Genomic DNA, 23,635 nt, shown 5'->3' on the forward strand with positions numbered 1-23,635 from the left:
GGCCTGTGCCAACATCAAGATGAACGCTATCAGCATTGGCTTCCCTTTCAGCAGAAACGGTCACTCACCTTTGGTAAATAGATATTTCCAATTCTACTTTTCAAATAAGGCAACCAGGGTATAGGGGAACAGAAGGCCTTTTCTTAAAACTGTTTAGCAACTGAATGGCCCATGTGGGATTGAGATGCTGGTCTCATTTGCTATCTTTTCTGTGCTCTCTCCTTCTGTTTCAGTGACTATGGACCAAAGTAACTTACAATACACTGGGGCTAGAAGTTGTAAGACTGTTAAAAAAGAATCAGGAAATTGCTGAAATATTTCAAGCATATTTCTTTGGTTAACTTATTTTGAAGTTTTTCTCTGTTTTGTATTTTAGCTGCCTTTATAATTTATCAAAGACAGACTCATTGTTTTGGCAAGTCCCCGGCCTGGAAGTCTCCAACAAAAACTCCCAGCACTCTGTCTGAATAGGAATTTTTAAATGCATTCTTAGTCTTGAACTTGAAAATGTATTCTAGATGCAACAGTTTGCTGGGAAATTTAACCAATGCCATTTATCATACACTGCTCCAGACAGAGAAAATTTTCATCTCTTCCTTTGTTAGTATCCTTCCTACTACATTATCTTTTTAGAGCTTTGCTTTGCTTTGCTTTGCTTTGCTTTCCTTTCCTTTCCTTTCCTCTTTCTTTTTCTTTCTTTCTTTCTTTCTTTCTTTCTTTCTTTCTTTCTTTCTTTCTTTCTTTCTTTTTCTTTCTTTCTCTTTCTTTTTCTTTCTTTCTTTCTTTCTTTCTTTCTTTCTTTCTTTCTTTCTTTTTCTTTCTTTCTCTTTCTTTTTCTTTCTTTCTTTCTTTCTTTCTTTCTTTCTTTCTTTCTTTCTTTCTTTCTTTCTCTCAAAGGCAAGCCATACCTCTTCCATCTTTAAGTTTCTGGAATTCACCATTAGAATTTGTTTCTTTAATCTTTTCGGCAAAATAAAATATTTCTTAATCACTCTTTTCAGAAGTGATCACTATTAATTATTAATGTTTTATTTTTACAATCACCAAAGTATGCTGTAAATGCTGTTTGGAAACCTTAACATTTTTTTTTTTTAGATCACATACAGCTTTCACTTTTCCAAATCATTAAGTGCTCTTACTTTTTTTTTTAAGCAGGCTACACTTTAGTCCATCAAGGATATGACATATATTTAACCAATCACATTACTGAGCATTTGTTTCAAATTATCGTCTAGTATAAATAATACTGTGATGAATATCACTTGTGGACATTTAAAGTGATTTCATCGGCAGGGCAGTGGACTCTTGGCTGTCTCAGCCAGTGTAGCCTGCGACCCTTGACCTTAGTCAAGGTCATGAGTTTGAGCCCCACATTAGGTATGGAAATAACTTAATGAATGAATGAATGAATAAAAGAATTTCATTAGGATGACTTCCCAGAAGTAGAATTGCTAAGTCAAGGACTAGGGAACATGAGTTCGCCTCCTAATCACAGACAAATCCTAGAGACATCCAGTATAACAGTGAAAGTTTTCAGGGATTCTCGACTGGTTGCTGTTTTTATGCATCTCAAAAATACCCAGAAAATAGGTCAGAGTATTCAGTGGCCTCTTCCTCCCTCGTTTGCTGCCACAGTGTGTGTACTTCTCATGAACCCAGCCGGGGGTCCAAAGGAAGTGTGTCTCGTGCTTAGGGCTCTTTGCCACTCTGAGAATATGGTGAACAGCTTTGCCAGCTGTCGACTGGGGGCCGTTGTAATGTGCTGGTGTCATTTAGAAGCACTGCAGCTATGCTTCTGGAACTTTCCAGTGACTTGCCCCAGGCTGTCTTACCTCCTCTCAGTAGTTAGCACAGTTCACAAATGAAGGATTCCAGGTTGTCATGTTCCCAGCGATTGTCCGAGGGATTGAATGTGCAGGGACCTTTACTTCTAAACCACGGAGTTCTGTAAATCGGAATCATTTGCAGCAAGCAAATTTTTGTAATCAGGTGAAAAAGGATGGACAGAGGCCAGAGAACCCAGGTCTTTAAATGTGTAGGTTGTCACTTGATCCACAGTATATTTTTTTAGGATTTTTTTTTTTTTTTTGAGTAATCTCTATGCCTACGGTGGGACTCGAACTCACCACTCTGAGATCAAGAGTCGCACACGCCACCAACTGAGCCAGCCTGGTGCCCCAGTTTTATCTGTGATATTAAGTCAGCGGCTGAGGTAGTTTGAAGATGGGTGAATTTGCAGCCAGGAGCCCCACTGGATCCATGCTGTGGCTTCAGCCCAGGCCATCCAGCCATCTGGCTCGATCCTGGTGGTAGTGGTCCGGCCCATCTTGCCCCCAACAGTGGAGCTACCTCGAGTCGCCAGCTACTGGATAATAATGGTGGGTAGCCTGGCAGTGATACCAAATGGTGATTCCGAATAACATCTCGATTTAGTCCTCTTTTCCATCCAGCCTAAAATACGTTTGGCTTCTTTTTATGTTAATGAAATGAAACATTGGAGGGGCGCCTGGGTGGCTCAGTCGGCTGAGCGTCCGACTCCGGCTCGGGTCATGATCTCACGGTCCGTGGGTTCGAGCCCCGCGTCGGGCTCTGTGCTGATGGCTCGGAGCCTGGAGCCTGCTTCCGATTCTGTGTCTCCCTCTCTCTCTGCCCCTCCCCTGCTCATGCTCTGTCTCTCTCTGTCTCAAAAATAAATTTAAAAAACAATAAAAAAGAAAGAAAGAAAACACCGGGGCACCTGGGTGGCTCAGTCGGTTATGCGTCTGACTTTTTTTTTTTTAAGTTTTATTTATTTCGAGAGAGACAGAGAGTGAGCAGGAATGGGCAGAGAGACAGAGGGAGAGAGAGATCCCAAGCGGGCTCCGCACTGCCAGCGTGGAGCCCGACGTGGGGCTCAAACTCACGAACAGCGAGATCATGACCTGAGCCAAAACCAAGAGTCGGTGGCCCGACCGACTGAGCCATCCAGGCGCCCCCAGCGTCCCAAGTTTTGATTTCGGCTCAGGTCACCATCTCGTGTGAAATCGAGCCCCGCTGGGGATCCTCTCTCTCCGTCGTCTCTCCCTGCCCCTCCCCGACTCATGCTCCTTCTCTCTCTCAAGATAAATAAAAAACATTAAAAGGAAAAAAATCTCTAAGAATAAATAAATGAATAAAATAATGCAATAAACATCACAAGGGCAGGTGCTCTGGAGAACACTTACTGTCGTTTGAGCTCCCAGTGGTAAATGCCAAATATTCCTCTTTGCCGTTCCCAGATTTGGGGTTAGGAAAGGATGGGCCTTTCAAATTTGTTCTATTACATGCTTTTAACAAAGGAGAAGACGGCTTCCCCAAACCTCTGAGCACCGCTGCAGTAAATGGTTTCTCACTTAAGGAGCAGCATTGCCTGTCGATCTGGGAGGTCTGAGGTCATTTAACTGTTGCTCAAAAAAGGAATCAGTCTCGGGGCGCCTGGGTGGCGCAGTCGGTTGAGCGTCCGACTTCAGCCAGGTCACGATCTCGCGGTCCGTGAGTTCGAGCCCCGCGTCGGGCTCTGGGCCGATGGCTCGGAGCCTGGAGCCTGTTTCTGATTCTGTGTCTCCCTCTCTCTCTCTGCCCCTCCCCCGTTCATGCTCTGTCTCTCTCTGTCCCCAAAATAAATAAAAAACGTTGAAAAAAAAAAAAAAAAAAAAAAGGAATCAGTCTCTCTGCTTATTAACAATAAATATCTAAATGGAACGAGTGCGGATTTGCCCATTTTTGTGAAAAGGTCAGAAGCCACGAGCAGCTGGTAAGAGACGAGAGGGTATCGTTTGTTAAGCAGATCAGCCACGTTCCCCACGTGAAAGCGAACGAGTTTCTTAATACACCCTGTATTCTCTGCTCGTGACAACGGGGACTCAGCCAGCAGTGTTGTTCTGTCCCTTAATATCTGAAATATCAAGGGAGAGAATAACACTGCATTGAACAGCAAATGGCTGCACATTTTGGCCAGCGCGAATCGTCTAAATTTAACTAACTAAATGGATTACGGTATTTTTATCTCTAAACCCATTAGGATTTCGAAGCATCGGACGGCAGTTCAGTTTCTAAAATATTGTCTTCTTTATTTAGAAACTCCACCTCTGACCTTTTAGGCAATCCAGCCGTGTTTCCATAGGACAGTAGAAGGGGCTGTGTCGAGAAACCACCGAGCTGTGAAGTCATGCTTAAGCATACACACGCAGGCCTGTGCGGATTCATTTGGGGAGATTCCCGAGGGTTGGTCAAGGAAATTCTCAAGTTTCAATTCAGCCTTTCTGATTGACAGTGAAAGTGGTCCAGACCCTTATTCAAAGATGTCTGCGATTTACAGCCTCAGGCACTTGTGGTCATGCTGGACTTTTTTAGAATATTTTCTCTAAATTCTGTGACCGACTCATAAAAAAAAAATCCTCTGAACTTCTGCCCTACGGTCATGTCGCTATAAGATGCACTGTCTTGTACTCTTAGAACGAGAACTTTAATTGAATTGCAAGATACAGCGTATGGTCTGGTTTGGGAAGGAAGTATCTCTTTAAGATAATAGTCGCTATTTTTAGACTGACTTACACAGAGATAGAAATAAGGACGCTTCTGATCTTCATTTAGCCTTAGACTGGGAGATACCCAATTAAAATTTCTAGCTACGTAACCGGTTACTCCAGATAAGTTTTTGAAAGCACGTTTAAACATATTTTTTTTAAATGTATTTATAATTGTGAGTAACTGACCCGACTCTAGTTTTAGAGAGAGATGCTTTTTTTAAAAAAAATTTTTTTAATGTTTATTTATTTTTGAGACAGAGCATGAGTGGGGGAGAGGCAGGGAGAGAGGGAGACACAGAATCCGAAACAGGCTCCGGGCTCTGAACTGTCAGCACAGCTGACAGGCTCGAACCCACGAACCGTGAGATCATGACCCGAGCCGGAGTCGGACGCTTAACCGACTGAGCCACCCAGGCGCCCCTAGAGAGAGACTCTTAAGTTCCATTGCAAAATAAACCCAACAAAATAAACCTATCAAAAGTAGATTTTCCATAGTAAAACTTGGTCGGAACGATGGCATATGCCCGGGCCCGGGATTCCAAAGTGGGAATTAATTCCAAGCAGCTGGTTGCTGGGATTGAGAAGAATGGGTTTATCGTCCGGAAGCTTGATTCTGTGTGTGTGTGTGTGTGTGTGCACATGTGTGTACGTACATACTTACGCATGCCTAAGGATGACGTTCTGCTCTCTGTTTCAGAACTTAAGCTATTTTAAAAATTCACCAGGGGCGCCTGGGTGGCTCAGTCGGTTGAGCATCCAACTCTTGGTTTCAGCTCAGGTCATGATCTCATGGTTCATGGGTTCAAGCGCGGCAACGGGCCCCGTGCTGACAGTGCGGAGCCTGCTTGGGATTCTCTCTCCCCATTTCGCTCTCTGCCCCTCCCCTGCTCGCTCTCTATCCCTCCCTCTCTCAAAATAAATAAACATTGAAAAAAAAATAAATAAAAATTCACCAACGTAGAGTAATTTCTCCAAAATAAAGGGGACTCCATCTTGTTTACAAAGGAGGGGAGGAAACACCACCCCGTGCCACTGCCTTGAATTTTTTTTTTTAATTTTTTTAACGTTTTTTTTTTTTTTTTTTTTTTTTTTTTTTTGAGACAGAGAGAGACACAGCATGAACGGGGAAGGGGCAGAGAGAGAGGGACACACAGAATCGGAAGCAGGCTCCAGGCTCCGGGCCATCAGCCCAGAGCCCGACGCGGGGCTCGAACTCACGGACCGTGAGATCGTGACCCGAGCTGAAGTCGGACGCTTAACCGACTGCGCCACCCAGGCGCCCCTGAATTTTTGAGAAAAGTATGTGAATGAAACAGAGAATTTTTTAGAAGTTTGAGGTCTACCTGGGAATTTCCTCGGTTCTTTTTTTTTTTTTTTTCGCACTCACAACAAGATGATAAATGATAAAAAACCCTTAAGTAACTGAAAGAGTTAAAAGGATTTTTGTGTCAGAAGCCTTAGGGGGACAGATGGTACGCACGTAGGTGGGAAAGCTATTATCTACACAGAGGAGGGCTAGTGTCTATTGGAAGGCATTTTTGAGGGTGGCCAGGATCTTCACATTTGGGGGACCAGCTTAAAATATTAACTAGCGGACGCAGAAGCCGACACCAGAGCGTATGGTCAGGAAGGGAGTTAACAGGGTGCCGACAAAGAGGAAGAAGGTGGCAGCCGAAGTAACCAAGGGAACACGAGACGTGGAGGAAATGGTGTTGAGATCCCTCAAAGCCCCGAGAAACTGCAAAGCCCCAGGTAATAGGGAAATCGGTTTGGAAAGACTCATCCCGTTAACCTTCGTTTGAGAAGAAAATGAAGGAAGCAAGCTCTGAATGAGCACCTTGGGCTTTCACCAACGCGCAGATGAGTGAAATGTGTCAAGGAAGTGAAGACTCAGGTGGAGCCTTCGAGTCACAGAGGCAGGAAGCCATAAAGGACAGCGCGAGGCCACAAGTCCGATAGTGGGCGGTGCCCGCCGGCAGACCGAAAGTGGGGCATCGCTTTTGCAGTTGAACGTGTCCGCGTTCTCTTTCGTCCTTTTTGAAAACTGTGGGGTTTAGTAACACAAAGCAAAATGGAAAGCAAACGGGAAAGTTCCCTGGGTTTTGCTGGAACAGGGCCCTCTTCCTGGTGTGTTTTTGGCCCCGAGTAGCAGTGGTCGTGTCACCTGCAGGCCAAGCCACCTCTTTGTCTGCAGGGGGGGTGGGGGGGGGTGGGGGGGGGGAGTGTTTGCCCCGCGCAAACCTCAGGCCGCGTTAGAGATTCATGAGGTCATATTGCTTAAGACATCTCGAAAGTGCTAGATGAATCCAAGGTGGGATCAGCAGCGTAAAAATCGGCGGTGCTTGTGGATGATTTCCCAGTTTACAGACATTCGTGTTTGAGCTTTAAAATAATAATAATAATCATTATTATTATTATATATAATATTTAAAATAATAACTATTATTATATCGATTCTGCAATTCATCAGCGATTGCCCCTTTCTTGCAAGTGTGTGATTGACCAAAACGTGAATTAGAAAAGAGAAACAAAGGGGCGCCTGGGTGGCTCAGTCATTCGGGCATCAGACTTCAGCTCAGGTTGTGATCTCACAGCTCGTGAGTTCGAGCCCCGCGTTGGGCTCTGTGCTGACAGCTCAGTCCGGAGCCTGCTTTGGAGTCTGTGTCTCCCTCTCTCTCTGCCCCTTCCCTGCTCATGCTCTGTCTCCCTCTCTCTCAAAAATGAAAAATAAACATTTGGGGCGCCTGGGTGGCTCAGTCAGTGAAGCGGCCGACTTCGGCTCAGGTCACGATCTCACGGTCCGTGAGGTTGAGCCCTGCGTCGGGCTCTGGGCTGACAGCTCAGAGCCTGGAGCCTGTTTCAGATTCTGTGTCTCCCTCTCTCTCTCTCTGACCGTTCTCCCCCGTTCATGCTCTGTCTCTTTCTGTCTCAAAAATAAATAAACGTTAAAAAAATTTTTTTTAATTAAAAAAAATAAACATTAAAATTTTTTTTTAAAAAAGAGAGAAAAACGTATGAATTTTCTTATTGATTATTTAGGAGAAAATCAACGCAGTAGAATACAAAATAGCACATACATGTACATATACAGACAAAAACACAAAGAGGGTGCCACATTACTGCTTCTTTAAACTGTATACTTTAAAAAAGTTTTTTTTTTTAATGTGTATTTTTGAGAGAGAGACAGAGCACCAGCGGGGGAGGGGCAGAGAGAGAGGGAGACACAGAATCAATCAGAAGCAGGCTCCAGGCTCCTAGCTGTCGGCACAGAGCCGGATGCAGGGCTCGAACTCACAAACTGTGAGATCATGATCTGAGCCAAAGCCTGACACTCAACCGACTGAGCCACCCAGGTGCCCCTAAACTGTATACTTTATATACTAAAAGTAAACACCTGGGCACCTCCATGGCTCAGTCAGTGAAGCATGCGACTCTTGATCTGTGGGTTGTGAGTTCAAGTCCCATGTTGGGCGTAGACATTGCTTAAAAATTTTTTTTTAAATAAAAATGATCGCAAACATTGTGGTGAGTTTTAGAAAAGGTCCATGTACATAGAGATCAGTGGTTCATATGCCTTTTTAATTCATGACCTCCATTGAGAATTGAATTAAAAAAATTACGGATTCCCCCATCCCCTCCTCAAAAAACTATATAGATATATAGAGAAGCAAGTTCCCACAAGGCCCGTCTAGGTGACATAAATACGTCAACTGGGCCAAGTGCAGACAATACAGAATAGCGGTGTTTGTGTTGAACTAGAAAGTAATGCCAAGTTAAGACAATAGAGAACAGTAGGGCTTGGGAGAAACTTGGGTTCACATCCTTACCTAAGCCAAATTCAAATTCTAAACAATTTCTAGAAAATAACACCTGCTCCATATAACACATTTGAGGGTCCGTCTGACTGCAGATCCCTCCGGTTTGCGGTCCTAGGCCCTTTACTGTATTCATTAAACATGGGGGTGTTCTCATTTTTTGGCCCCAAGGCGCGTCAGCAAGCTCAAGTACGTCACCAAATGGCCGAGGACAGCAGAGCCGATTACTTGTCAATTCTCCAGAAATTCAACCACGAGCAGCACGAATATTACCATACTCACATCCCCAACATATTTCAGGTAAGCGATTCAGACCTCCCGAGGTGGCCTTGCTTTGAGAGCCACGTTGCCTTGGAATCACGATGGCTGGGCTTATATGCTGAGTATTTATATAGAGTGCTAAATTTCCGTGCACTAAAGCCATTTTTTAAAGCGTTTGCCAGATCAAGCCTTGACTGGCACCAAGGTGAACTAGAACATTAACCTCAAGGTTAATCAGTTGGCCTTTCCAGACGTCCTCGGTTGGTACCTGCAGCCTTTCTTGGCCAGTTTGAGAATTTACACTTCTTAGATTAGTGCCCCTTTCGCCGAAAGGACAATTCTGGTTCTGAAATGCCAACTTAACCTTAGGAGTCCTAGCGGAATTCCTAAGCTTGTAGGATTTGAACAAAGGACAGAACTTTTCTCTGGATTGTTTTTCTTTGGGCTACTTTAGGTTGTCAGAAATGGCGTGAAGAAAGATGTATAAGTGTTCTCCCGCTTTGGGAATCTTTTACGACTTGTGTCCAGTTGGAGGGAAAATAACAAATATTCGCGTCTTAGTGTCTACGCACACAGCAGACGAGAAGCTCCAGCTTGTAGAAGGAAGATACACCAGTGACATCTCGGCCTGTGTTGGGTTGAGGCGGTTCACTAACGCCAGGCTTTTGGTAAAGAGTGAAGTCGGGGGTCAGAGGCAGAAGAGATTGTCTGAAATGTATCGCCGACAAAAGCACTTGAGTTTGGGGTTCGCAATGAAGCTGGAATGGAATCCTATAAAGTATAGTAAAACCTTGGTGTGCGAGCACAATTCATTCCAGAAGCATGCTTGCAGTCCAAAGCACTCGTATATCAAAGTGAATTTTAGGAACCTTTGGCTCAGTTGTGATCCTGTGACACTCGCATCGCGTACTACTCGTTTGCAAGGCGTCGCTCGTTTATCAAGTTAAAGTTTATTAGAGATGTTTGCTTGTCGTGTGGAACACGAGCAGAACCAAGTTACTCGCAATCCAAGGTTTTACTGGATACATTTGGGCAGCCTAACGATTCATAAAATGACGTGTACAGCTGGTGAATGTGGAGGCAATAATTACAATGATTGTCTAGCTCGAACCCTATCGATGAACCTGTTTCCCTCCTAGACTGTTTGCTAGAGGTAACAGCGCCATTGAAGGCAACTTCCGTAAGTGAGAGCGGACTACGTTAATTTCATACAAAATCTAATGTTGCAGAAAATACAGGAGATGGAGGAAAGGAGGATACTGAGGATTGGGGAGTCCATGAAGACCTACGCGGAAGTTGATCGGCAGGTGATTCCGATCATTGGGAAATGCTTGGATGAAATAGTAAAGGCGGCCGAATCGATTGATCAGAAGAATGTAAGTATTGTAGCTTGGGCTTAACTTACAACCAAGTATCTCTGGTTCCACCATTTCTTCGCCACCGTCTCCAGCGACCTCACTGGATCATCTCGCGGTGGGGAGTTGCTTCCCGTGATCACCAGTACTTTGAGCAGTCGTTACACCGCTTTCGAGTGTTCTCTTGATCCCTCAGGGTTTTGATTCAGCTCTCAAACTTCTTTTGTGGGAGACACAGATAAGTCTGAGACATCGCAGAATTAAATGGCTTTCTTGTCAGTTGGCTGAATAACCCCCCACATTGGGATCTGGTTCTTTAAGGCACTACTGACGTTTCAGGCCAGGTAGTTCTTTATTGTAGGGGCCCGTCGTGAGCACTAAAGGGTGTTTAGAAGCATCCCTGGTTTCTACCCACCAAATGCCGGAAGCACCCCTTCCCATGTCGTAATGGTCAAAAGTGTCTCTAGACGTTGCGAAATGTCCCCTACAGGGCAACACCGTCTCCGTCTGAGAACACTGCTTAGGGCCAGTGTCATTCATTTGAATTCCTTTCCTAGAAACCTGTTTTCCCTCGATAAAAGTATCAACTAGAACACCAGCATAGGCTTTTACAAACATTCATTAATTTGCAAAACCAAATATTGAACAAAAAGCGATGTCGTAAGTCTTCCTTGTGATAGGAGTGTCTTAAAATGAGTCCAGGCGAGGGATCAAAGCCGTCTTTTCTGTATGAACGTATCTCAGCATGTAGATTTTTCATTGCTCTAAGAATATGTGTGTTAACATTTAAGGCCATCTGTGTAAAAAAACAAAAAACTCTTGTCAATCCAATGTGCAGAGATACTTCCAAATGTGTTAAATGGTAAGTGTTTTTAGGGGGAATAGTTCCAGTAGCAGGCATATTTTTTTCATCTTAGGATTCCTCGACCTCTGTTTTAGTAACATCTATTTGCCGAGAGCCCTCTTCTTCGGGGATTTCAGCCAACTTTTGGGGGGAAAATTACTGATGCTTCTGAATTAATGGTGTTTCCCTCACAGAACTACGCTGTGCCCACATGGGTTCACAAGTGATCAAACCATCCTTTCCTGAAGACTGAAAATTTCTTTATTTGATGGTGGTTTTCTTTATCTCCTTTAAGCATCTGAAGGGAAAAACAGTTCAGACACACGTGACTGGGCTTGCATCCACACAGTCAAGTTTTTCCATGCAACGAGTGCCTGCTCCATTTCCTTATTGCCTGCCATTGCTTCATCAATTTCATACATCTCGGTTTTGGTAAAAGTATGTTGGTGGCTCATCGATGCCTGGCTCTTAGAGGGAAATCAAGTCTCAGTGAGGCTTTTTCTAATCTCCCTATTTAAAATGTCAACGGTCACCAGTAAAATACTATGGGGAGGGACCTTTTAAAGGGAAATAGTAATGGGGCGCCTGGGTGACTCAGTCAGTTACGTGTCCGACTTCCGCTCAGGTCATGATCTCGCGGCTCATGAGTTCGAGTCCCGCATGAGGCTCTGTGCTCGGATCCTGGAACCTGCTTCCGATTGTGTGTCTCCCTCTCTCTCTGCCCCTCCCCACCCCTCTCTTTCTCTCTCTCTCAAAAATGATAAACATTAAAAAACTTTTTAGAAGTGAGGTCAGTTCTTGACTCTTTTCCTTAGCTTCATTACTTCTGGCATTGATGAAAATCTGAAACCAGCCTGGTTTAAATTTCTTATAGTAAGAAGCTTGGAAATTTCTTTTTCCTTGAAATTTCACAACTTTATCAGATCATGTCTGAAGGATGGGTTTCCCTTTATGGGCTTTATCTGAGAAATTGTGAGCCCGCTGGATTTATAGGCTATTTCTCCCATTATGGGATCCTTGTTTTCCGTTATATCACTGATAATTCTTTCTTACCTGTGACCTTTATGTTGCTAAATCCAAGGGTCTTTCTTTCTTTCTTTCTTTCTTTCTTTCTTTCTTTCTTTCTGAGAGTGAGAGAGACAGAGCATGAGCAGGGAAGGGCAGAGAGGGAGACACAGAATCCAAAGCAGGCTCCAGGCTCTGAGCCATCAGCACAGAGCCCGATGCAGGGCTTGAACTCAGAAGCCGTGAGACCACGGCCTGAGCCGAAGTCGGACGCCCAGCCTGCTGAGCCACGCAGGCGCCCCTCTGAGGGTCTTTTCTAGGTCTTCATTCAAGTTCTTATTCAAGTACTTGAAGTATTAGGAGCACCGGCCCCCACTCGGCCACCCCCCTACTTGCTCTTCCTTTACTTGATTCCCAGGAAACCATAACGTGATGGCTTTTCCTCACTGCCTCAGTCTCCTTTCTTATTCGTGTTTTTCTTTCTTCTTACCATGGAAGGGGGGAATACCCCCGGGCTTTGATCTCGGATCTCTGAACTCTGCCCATTGACTCCTTGGAGCGATCCGTAGACTCTTGGAGCGTTAAGTCCCGTTAAGTATGAATCACACATGTTACAATCCCAGCCTGGACTCTCCCCTCCACCGCAGGTTCATTCATTCAGTTGCCTAGTGGCTTCTCCTCTTGGGTGTCCGGTATGTTCCTCAAGCTTAGTGTATCCAAAATGGAGCTCCAGACCTGCCTGGCCACACCCGCGCCTCCCGGGGTCCGCACTGCCTCCATTACAGCATTTCCGTCCTTCCAGGGGCGTGTATCTTGGAATCATCTTTGATGCCCCCCCCCCCCCCCACGCCGACACCTGCTTCAATTTATCAGTCCATCCTGCTGGCTTTCCCTTCAGAACCCACACCCTTCTCACCACCTCTCCTGATCCAAGATCTCCATCACCTCGGATTGGGCAGGAGGAGCCCGGATGACTGCAGGAGACCTCTAACTAGTCTTCCACCTTTGTCCCCCACCCCTGTTCATTCTTAACACAGAGACCAGAGGGTTCTTTTTTTTTTTTTTTTTTTTTTTAAACAATAAGCCAGGTCACATGTCTCCTTTGCTCAGGGCCCTCACAGGGCTTCTGTCTCCCGGAAAAAATCAAAGCCGCTGGGGCCTCGACGCCCTGAACCATCTGGAACACCCTGCCTCCCCATTTATCCGTCCCACGTCGCCTATTCTCTGTTCTCCCCAATGCTGTCTTCCTCGTAAGCTCAAAAGTATGCTCCTGCCTTGCTGTTCCTCTGCCTGGAATGTTCTTCCCCCAGATACCTGCCTGGCTTACTCCCTCAGCCTTTGGTGTTCCTTGAATGAATGTTTCAATTTGCTTTTCTTTTCTTTTTTTTTTTTTTTTTTTGAGAATTCAAGGGCGAGATATTCCTTAATCCCTATATAACACCTCTCCTTGCACATTCCTTTCCGCCTGCCCTGTTCTCGCAGCGTGTTTCAAGTTTATCTTCTTCGGCAGATTCGGCTCTTAGCACAGTTACTTGTGGTCCTGCTGCTTTGATCTTTGCTGTTTCCGTCGCCCTTTTTCCTTTTATCACATGCTCTCGCTCTCCGCCTGTTCATGTTTGGCCGCTGTTACACCCTCGGAAACCCATGTTCTTTCCCTTAAGCCCACCACCTTGTTCTTTTTATTTCTAAAACCAGCACCGTTCCTGGCACACGTCTGGATCTGCCCACTCACTCGCAAGTGCCAGGCACAGTTCTAAAGACGGAGACGGACAGTAGCAAAATAAACGAGTGTTAAAACAGGATGAGCGCAGAGCCCCTGGGTGGCTCAGTCAGTTGAGCATCTGACTCTTGGTTTCTGCTCACATCATGATCCCAGGGTCATCGGATCGAGCCCTGCGTCAGGCTCTGTGCTGTGCATGGAGCCTGCTTAAGATTCTCCCTCTCTCTGCCTCTCGCTCTCTCTCTCCCCCCGCTGTCCCCCTCTCCCCAGCTTGTGTGCTCTCTAAAATAAAATACAATAAAATAAAATACCAGGATGAGCATTTGGGGGAAAATGAGGTAGGAAAGCATGTTAGAAGTGCCTGTGGTATTCTACCAAGGCGTGACGTTTGAGCAAAGATTTGGAAGAGGTGATTATTTATTTAAATGGGGTAGGAGGTCCTAAAGCCCCCAGCTCTCCAACAAACTGGATGTCCCCTCACCCCCTTAATGCAGTGTCAGAATCACATGATTACTTAAGTGTTCCCACTGGTTTATTTATGTGTGGTCAGTTTCCACTTATTTTCACATGGCCATGTTTTCGCTAGAGCACAGCGGCGTGCTCACTGGCACACCCGGGATTGTGGACCCGACTCTGCTAGCATACGTCTCCCCGCGTGTGACCAGAAGCGTAGTGTCTTACACAAGGGGGATTGTTTCCCCTGTCACGTAAAGGATGTCTGCAGGCAGAGGGTCCAGTCATGGTGTGGACAGATGTCTCTAAGACCTCAGGGCCCCGGGCTCCTCTTAGCTCACAGCTTTTGATGATGTGACCTTCAAACTCAACGTGGCTTCTGGAGCTCCAGCTATCACATCCGACTTCCAGAAAGCAGAATATAGAGAAGGGCCCACACCATCCCTTTAAAGAGTCTTCATAAAATGGTGCCCTGTCCTGTCTACGTCTCAGAGATCTCAGAGGTCAAAATTTAGGTGGTCTGGGGCGCCTGGCTGGCTCAGTCGGTTAGGTGTCCGACCTTGGCTCAGGTCATGATCTCATGGTTCATGGGTTTGAGCCCCACGTTGGGCTCTGTGCTGACAGCTGAGAGCCTGGAGCCTGCTTCAGATTCTGTGTCTTCCTCTCTTTACCCCTCCCCACTCGTTCTCTCTCTCTCTCTCTCTCTCCCTTTCTCTCAAAAATAAATACACATTTAGAGAAAATTAAAAGAAAAAAAAGGAGATAATCCGCAGTCTATGGCCCATCTACAAAGTAGGTGGTAGCTAAAATATTTGCTAAAATGTGGGCTTGTATTCAGAATTGAGATCTTGGGGTGCCTGGGTGGCTCAGTCAGTTAAGCGTCTGACTTCCACTCAGGTCATGATCTTGTGATTTGTGAGTTCGAGCCCCACGTCGGGCCCTGTGCTGACAGCTCGGAACCTGGAACCTGCTTTGGATTCTGGGTCTCCCTCTCTCTGCCCCTCCCCTGCTCATGCTCTGTGTCTCTCTCCGTCTCTCCCTCTCTCAAAAATAAACATTAAAACAAAATTTTAAAATAATAAAAACAAAAAAAAAAGAATTGAGATCTTCCCAGGGGCACCTGGGCGGCTCAGTCAGTTAAGCGTCTGACTCTGGCTCAGGTCATGTTGTCACAGTTCGAGGGTTCAAGCCCTGCACTGGGTGGCACCTGCTTGGGATTCTCTCTCGCGCGCTCTCTCTCTGCGCCTGTCCCGCATTCTCTTTCTCTCAAGACGAATAAAGAAAAGAAAAGAACCGAGATCTTTCTAGATTGTCTTCTCTATAGTTACTTTTTTTAACTTTTGAAATGCTTATTTGTTTTTGAGAGAGAGCGAGGCAGTGTGGCAGAGTGCGGGCAGGGCCGAGAGAGAGGGAGACAAGAATCCGAAGCAGCCTCCGGGCTCTGAGCTGTCAGCACAGAGCCCGACGTGGGACTCGAACTCATGAACCGTGAGATCGTGACCTGAGTTGAAGTCAGACACTTACCCGACTGAGCCACTCAGGCGCCCCTGTGATATTTTATGTACACATCTATCTTTCTATGGCATTACGGTTGTGATTGCCTCACACGTTTGTCTGCGCTCTCTGACCCTGAGAAGGTGAGGCACCCAGAGTTCCTAGCAGCGTGCACACCGTAGAGTTCATTGATTTATTCAGCAGACATTTGTTGCCCACGGTTCTCCCCAGGCACCATCCAGGTTCTGGGGATACAGTAGAGGAAAAACAGAAGGGAGCTTGCCTTTGGGACTGTGAACAAATGCATACATAAGGAAAAATCATGCGATGAATTAAAACCCCCGAACCACAATGAACCAAAGAAATGAGAGCGATTATCTCCTCTTGGCTTTGACTTTGGGGGGTGCTAAATTACCTTAGGAATTTCTGGTGAGAACCAGACTTTTGTATTACTGTATTTTTCAAGGGAATTGCGTAACAGCCGTTCATTTTTTTCTCCCTGCTTTTAGCAAAGTCATTCTTCCTCAATATTTGTTTCTCCATATGTGGACAGGTGGTTCTTAAAAGTATTCTCCCATCTCCATTAGACACATACCTTTACGAATGGCACTTAGTCTTTCTAGTTATAAAAATATTCCTGGAGGGTCTCCTGGGAGGCTCAGTCGGTCAAGTGCCCGACTCTTGATTTCAGCTCAGGTCATGATCTCACGGTTTGTGAGTTCAAGCCCCGCGTCGGGCTCTGGGCTAACAGCCTGGAGCCTGCTTCGGATTCTGTGTCTCTCTCTCTCTCTCTCTCTCTCTCTTTCTCCCCTGCTCGTTCTCTGTCTCTCTCTCAAAGATAAAGGTTTAAACAAATTTTTAAAAAGAGAAAAAGAAAAAGAAAAAAAATATATGTTTGACTAGAAAAAAATCTGTTATTAACCAATATAGATGCAATTCTGTGAGTCCTTATTTGGACAAAATTCTTTACACGGTCAGCTGTATGATCATAATTCATTGTGTAAAAGGTATTTGCATGTATTTAAATGCATTCCTGTTTGGTGGGTGTCATTTCAGGATTCGCAGCTGGTCATAGAAGCTTACAAGTCCGGCTTTGAGCCTCCCGGGGACATTGAATTTGAGGATTACACTCAGCCGATGAAGCGCACTGTGTCAGATAACAGCCTCTCGAATTCCAGAGGAGAAGGCAAACCAGAGCTCAAATTTGGTGGCAAATCCAAAGGAAAGTTGTGGCCCTTCATCAAAAAAAATAAGGTACTGATGGTTGGACCCGGTGTGAAAGGAGTTTTATAAAGTGTGGCGATTTTTGACTTTCTCTGTTAAGCCTTTGAAAACAAACAAGCAAAGAATTTTAAACAGAACGCAGAATGCAAAGAAAGAAAAGCTAGTGAGCTGTTTTATTTTGAACCATCATTTCTCTTTGGTGGTGGAACCTTTGCCATGGCCATTTGTCTGACTTCCGATGCATATTACCACTTTGTACCGTGTCGCCCACGCTAACCCTGACCTCTACTGACCTCTCGGCCATTTCCCATCATGCCTTTCACTGCTAAGTCTCCCAGACGCCCGGTCGCCTCGGCTGGGAGAGGGGTTACCGCACAGAATTCCGATAACGATTTATCAGCAGATCTCATTGGAATCGCTTCCATGGGTTAATAACTCGGTGTTGGACTGGTGTTAACCTGTGTGCGTCCATGCCCATTTTTTGCGTTTTCTTTTGATAGTGTGATGCGCAGGCGCATGGCCGCTCTAACCTGGGCGTCGGCTGTGGTCAAGACCGCGGGACTGCTTTTGCCTCAGGATAACTTTGCTATGTGCTTCGCAGAGGCTGTCGGGTCCTTCATTTTCTCCCACCAAGCTCAGCTCTGTTAGCGTAGGCGGCTTAGAAGTCTTGGCCCTTCTGGCTCTAACGGGTTTGGCGGAACTAATCAGAAGCCTTAGTTTGCATGTGGAAAGTCTGCATGAGCTGCTGGTCAGGTGTCCCTTGGTCTTCTTGCTTCTACTTACTAAAAACTTCCCCTTTCGTCACATGCCCCAGTGTTTTCTTTCGGACCATGGCCGGGATAGTCGATCGTTTTGCATTGTACTTGCTTTGGACTTCCGATATGATTTGATGCTTATTTTTGTTTTGTGTCTTATCTTCTTGTTTCTGATTTTACTCTGTCACTGCTCCGTCTCTTACATGTAGCTTATGTCCCTTTTAACATCCCCCCATCAGCCTCCCCCTCCTCCCCCTGCCTCTGCCTTACCCACTGCTGTTCCCAACGGCCCCCAGTCTCCCAAGCAGCAAAAGGAACCCCTCTCCCATCGCTTCAACGAGTTCATGACCTCCAAACCCAAAATCCACTGCTTCAGGAGCCTAAAGCGTGGGGTAAGTTCCGCTCCGGAATCCTGTCTCTCTCGTGCGCTTGGGTTGCGTGTTTGGCCCTGCGTCGCTTTATCTCGTTTGTGAGTTGAGCCCGTTGTGTTTTCCCGTAACGCAAAACCGTAAGGACCTGTGATTCCTCATAGTTAGACGGAAGAACAACAATCGAAAGAGGGGAGGAGGAAGGAGGAAGCAGAATGGACGGAAAGAAGAAGAGAAAGCCAGCCAGCCCGGGGTTCTGTGCGCCCTTCGCGCGTTTTGGAAGGACTTGTCTCCACTTCCCTTTTAAAACATCTAAGTCATTAATATTTTACCAAAAAAGGAAAACTTCGGTTCGCTCTCTAAAGCCAGTGGCAGACGAGATGAGGAATTGGAAGTCACTGTACGCGCAGAAAATACTTGCTCGTTAATTCCCAAAACCACCTGAGTGTCGCCGAGGCACTTCTCCCCGGGCTAAGCCTCGGGGTTCGGAGGGCGGAGATGTCATGAGTTTACAGTGGTTTCTTGAGCTGTTTGGCTGAACTTACAAGACTGATACAATACCTGTTGACTGGAAGAGGCCGAACGCAGTATTTCTCTTTAAAGGGTGAAAATAAGAAGGAGCTGACGTTTATCGAGTGCTTGTGATGTACCAGACCCTGTTCTGTGTGCTCGTTTGCTTTTCCTTCAGCCGCCCTCCGAACCTGGGTACCGAGGTTTCCTTGTCTTACTGGCAAGAAAACTAAGGCATAAAAAGATGAACTTGGGAAGACGGCGAGCCAGAATGAAAGGCAGAGAGCCCGCTCGTCATACGCTGAGGTTTTGCGACATCCACATTCAGGGAGAATCTGGTACCCCACGGTCGACCCGCCAGTGGAGGTCATTTACACTCCAGTTTGCCACGCTAATTACCATTGCCTGGCTTCACTCACAGGGTTTTGTGGAATTGATCCAGGAACCAAAAGTAGATACCAGTGTGGTTTACGGGAAAAGATTGGAATAGAGTCAGCCGTAGCCTCCCAAATAAATCGAACCGATCAGTGGACTCTAAGCCATGCCCCCAACACTCTTCATTACGAATAACGAGTGAAGTGTGGCAGTGAAGAGCAAACAGACACATAGCGCGGTGACGTATCCAGTAAAGGTCTTTTGTCCTGACCTTTGGGGATCGCCGGCCGTCCGGTGGCAGGGGGATGTGTTCTTGTACCGACATGATTTTTACTCTTCCCCTCCTTTGGGTAAAGAAGAAGTGTCAGTAAATAACAGCCAATCAAGTGGTTGCCTTTTAAAACAAGGGACAGCACATCTGCTAAAATTGGAACGATACAGAGGAGATTAACGTGGTCCCTATGTGAGAGTGACACACAAAATCATGAGATGTTCCATTTTTTTAAATGTTTATTTATTTATTTTTGAGAGAGAGAGAGAGAGAGAGAGAGCGAGAGCAAGTGTGAGTACACGAGCGAGGGAGGGGCAGAGAGAGAGGGAGACACAGAATCCAAAGGAGGCTCCAGGCTCCGAGCCATCAGCGCGGAGCCCGACGCGGGGCTCGAACTCACGACTGCGAGATCATGACCTGAGCCGAAGTCGGACGCTTTACCGACTGAGCCACCCAGGCGCCCCTGCGCATTCCGTATTTTAAAAATAAATAAGTAAACAGAACAAGGGACAACCCTCCTATTTCTTTATATGCAGAGTTTCTTTCATCAGGGAATCCCAGTGTTTCATGCAAAGAATCTGTATTATTGGTGGGATTATTTTGTTTTAAGGTTACCCAGCGTGTCAGGTTAGGAATTAGAGATTTAACTTCCGCAAGACTTCAGGAGAGCCGTTGTTAGGAGGCAGAGTATAGCATCCCAAGTAGATGACGGATCGCGTTGAGCTCTATAATGAGATCTCAATCCCTGACTCGATCAGGCTGGCTTTTAACACTCCCGTCCATCCCGCTTTTACTCCTGGAAGAATTTCCAACATCTGGCCAGGGTGTTTTTGCTCGACCGTATAAAGCTTTACATCAACTATAGGTCTGTTAACCCATCTCGGCCACTTCCAAAACCTTTACAGAGCGCTCATTTATTATATTTCTAATAAACCCCTCTGCACGGTCTTTTGGAATCTCCTAACGGAGTCTGTTGAATATCCGTGATTGTTTCCCATTTGTTTGTGTCTCTTCCATTCTGTCAACACCACACAGTCTGTCGGTTGCAAATGGTTTCTGAATCTGTGTCTCATGCTGTTCTCTGAATGTTTAGGAAAAGACCAAAGAATGTCAGTAATCAATAAGCGTACGGGAAAGATGGCTAGGAAAAATTTAACACTTAACACCGTGAAATGAGAAACCAGCTATTATGAGGATTTAAAGGAAAATCCCTTTAAAAAAAAAAAAATGGTCATCAGCAAAATGAAGTTTATTTCTTACTCTTTAAACCTGTGCTCAGCAAAAACAGGGTTAACAAAATTTCTCCTCAATAGTGAGTGTGCTTTGCTGAGAGTGAACTCACACATATACAGACTGGAAACATCAATAAGGAGATAGAAACATATTTCTGCCTCCCTCACTTTTGGTCAGTCTGCTCTTAGCAAAGGTCACATTTGATGACCCTTCCTTCAGGAAGTAGCAGTCAACAAAAAGGAAAGAAAAAGGAAACTCATGATCCAAGTACGATTAGGAAGTTCAAAAAAATAAAAAGCAATCTGAAGTTTGGGGAAACAAATTTCATTTTATTTTTTTTAATTTATGATTTGTTAACAAATTGGATGTAAAGCAACCCTACCAGGGAAGGGTGTTGTAAGCCGTTGGCATCTGCAAGAAGATTCTGTTTCACTGAACGTTTCTACAGTAGGTCACCTAAGCATGATTAGCCATGTTTTCATCTTTCCGTAAGAAAAATGGAACTAGAAAGTATGGTCTCGGTTTGCCATTTACAGATGTAATTTTATTGCCTTAAATTAAGATTTCTTTTCCCGGGCTGGGCAAGGGCCTTCTAAATCTAAAGCGTGGACATATTTTCCCCACGTTTGAGAGCTCGTTGCATGGAAAAATCCCATCAAAGTGGATGAAAAGATTTGGAAAGTCCTTACCGACCGTTTGTCAGATGTTGCGGTTGTATGGTTACTGTAATTTTTTATTTATTTTATCTTGTTCTCTTGCTGATTATTGGCAGACTCAGTCTTTCTGTTTTCACAAAGAACTCATGAAGAGGACGATAGGGAAGCCCACGTATGCTTTTGAAGCTAGGGACTATGTTGTAAGTTTCCATGTGTCGGCCAGGTCATACAGTCACAGCACAGGCACTAACCCCTATGACAGCACCAAGACTGGGGACCCAGCAATGAAATTCTCCACTGGCGGACCTGGACACAGAAAAAGCCCAATTCTCAGTATAAATGCAATCCCAAGCTCCTTCATCCGGAAAGCTTGGGGCGGGAGGGGGGAAGAGAACCCAACTTCCCAATAACCACCAAACTGCCTAAAAATGCCAGTGAGCTGAGCTCGGCCGTCTGAGACGATGTCCCTGGGTATGTGCCTTTACGGCAGAGTCTCCCCCATAAGCGCAGCCACAGAGCGTGGTCCCAGGAGAAGGACACTCTTAACGGACGGCAGTTGCGTAGCAAGAGGGCTCACGATCCGGTCTGAAACGGGTGGATCCGTAAGGAGGTTATGCCATAAAGCTTGGAGAGCCAGAATGACCACTGAAGCAACGAGCAAGGTCATAGAGTAGTACCGTGACTTTCCATGGACCTTAAACACATTTACTCGTGTATTCATTTTTACCGTCCCCTTTCTTCGTACTTGAGGTTAGTACCTGCGGCTGCAGAATAACACATGGACCCGCTGGCTCTGTGTTCCCTCATGTGTTATTGACACGTGTGGCTTCCAAGGCTCCATACTTGTTGCCTGAAACTGACAGCTTCTTAGTTCCCCGGGTGTCTCGCAGCGCACTTAATGCCGTCTTTGAAAACGATTCTCTTAAATGATTCGGTTTCTAATGTTAAATGATCTAACTGGCTGGCTTACAACTCACGACCGAAAACCAGTTTATAATAATCGTTACAAGAATACGCGGCACCGTGCTGGTGCTTTATGTAGATTCCCCATCACTGTCCACTTCGGAAAATCGAATTTTGTCTTGAAAACTCAGTATTTTCCCATTGGTGCTCGGATTTGTTTCCAGTCCTCATGATTCGTTTTCATTATGAAGTGGTGATATTCCCGTGCCATGAGGTTTGATGTTAGAATTCTTCTTTCGGGATGCTTAAGGAAGAATACATAGCTTGCATACGTATATAAGTCACCGAAGTAGCCGAATAGAGAACAGGTAATGTATGAAGTTCAAATTCCGGTTCTTTGAATTAGCAGCATTGAAGACGATAACGTGTGAGGAGACATCTGTAGGTGGTAGTGTGCTTTCTAGGGAGGATATTCGCAAAGTTTTCTGCTGTGCACCCGGTGTTGTCTGTAAAGAACCCAAGTCGTGACAAACTGATCTGTGCTAAAGCTCACAGGAGGGGCGCACAAGACAGTCGCGAGTGTGCCTGTGTGTACCGTGTTCTCCCAAAAGTTTTGTCCGACCACTTCCTTCCTTCAGAGTCTTTCTTTTTCCCCCATAAGGGCAATGTCTTTAAAAGCTTCCTGCCTATTTAAAAAGAAGAGTCCATTTTTGAGTTAATCTTAAGAATAAGATTTTTTAAATCTGGTTAAGGAATTTTAACACCCTCCCCCCTCGCCACTTAAAATCAAAGGGCCCTTTCTTCGGTGCTTTGTCCCCAACATAGTTTTGATCCTACTACAGCTGCCGGAACTTTTAGGATTGACGACAGCTAAGCAAAAAGGCACTGCACTCTCAAAACACTGCTTTATAGCCATAGAGCATGTCCCCCCTGTTAACGAAGAACCGAATGTTTCGTTTGCTAATTCGGAGATGCCTCGTCATCTGTTTTGTGTCGAGGAGTCACTATACCTTTGCTAATCTGCAGGCCCAGCAGAATTGCACCTGCTGTGTCCTGATAATTCCCAGCAAATCCACAGCAAGGAGTAAGTGTTCCCTCGGTAGTTGAGACAGCTGGTTCTCTATTTCCTAAAGGTAACCTTCAGAGCAGCTGCTGCTATTAATTCCCCAAGTGCTATGTAACCCCCGGGGGTAGGGCTCAGAGTGGATGGAGAGCCTCTGAGTACACCTTCCACGGTGCAGGAGGTGGTGAGCGGTGCTCAGGTGGGAGAGAGCAACGTCCTGCCTCCAGCCTGGTGCAGAGAGGCTTTCTGGCTCCTGTGGGTGGTTTCCTCAAGCAACTTCCAGTCCCTGGTCCCCCGTTCACCCACTCGAGAGTGGGTGCCTTTAAGAAATGCCAGTTATTAGAGTTCCTTAAGATAGATTACTTGTACCTTATGGAAGTCCTTGCTCTCCAGACCCCCGCTGTGAGTAAAACATTCCATGTGAAATTTGGTGAACAAAAGCCTACCTGATTGTTCTTGGCTTGTATTATCCGCATGTGTTACCCACTGCAAACGTAATTTAGCTCGTCTCCAGGCTGATGTGACCGATACAGAACTGTGAACAGAAACTCTCCTTTTCTATCTTTATTCTTTGCTCTGGCAACGTGGCAGCTAAAAGAAGGTTTTTGGCAGGGGCCAGCCCCTCTTGTGAACGTTTGCACAGATCCGCTGCAAGCCATTTGCACAAGCGACAGGTGAATTTATGTGCTATGTTAATACGGTGGAACTGGTCGAGTTCCTCTTCTTCTGATGTGTTGTCTCTCTCTCTTTTTTTCCCCTGTTACCTCTTCAATTTTTACATGA

General features: G+C 45.6%; 1 protein-coding gene and 1 pseudogene across 12 annotated transcripts in view; both read left to right on the top strand.

Moving 5' to 3' along the window:
- The window catches only part of FNBP1 (formin binding protein 1), a 145,072-nt gene that overhangs the window by 99,814 nt on the left and 21,623 nt on the right, over positions 1–23,635 (top strand). For 4 of the 12 annotated variants that reach the window (XM_058693818.1, XM_058693827.1, XM_058693817.1 and 1 more), the window contains 4 exons: positions 8,534–8,662; positions 9,853–9,999; positions 16,551–16,748; positions 17,683–17,865. In XM_058693818.1, the coding sequence (XP_058549801.1) occupies positions 8,534–8,662; positions 9,853–9,999; positions 16,551–16,748; positions 17,683–17,865 (657 nt within the window). Of the gene's footprint in view, positions 1–8,533; positions 8,663–9,852; positions 10,000–16,550; positions 16,749–17,682; positions 17,866–21,002; positions 23,631–23,635 lie in introns of those variants that run through there. The other 8 variants (XM_058693824.1, XM_058693825.1, XM_058693826.1 and 5 more) reach the window with 4 other exon arrangements.
- LOC131492253 (U6 spliceosomal RNA) lies at positions 19,117–19,230 on the top strand (annotated as a pseudogene).

Source organism: Neofelis nebulosa, chromosome 12 (genome assembly GCF_028018385.1).
Source record: "Neofelis nebulosa isolate mNeoNeb1 chromosome 12, mNeoNeb1.pri, whole genome shotgun sequence".
NCBI lineage: Eukaryota > Metazoa > Chordata > Mammalia > Carnivora > Felidae > Neofelis > Neofelis nebulosa.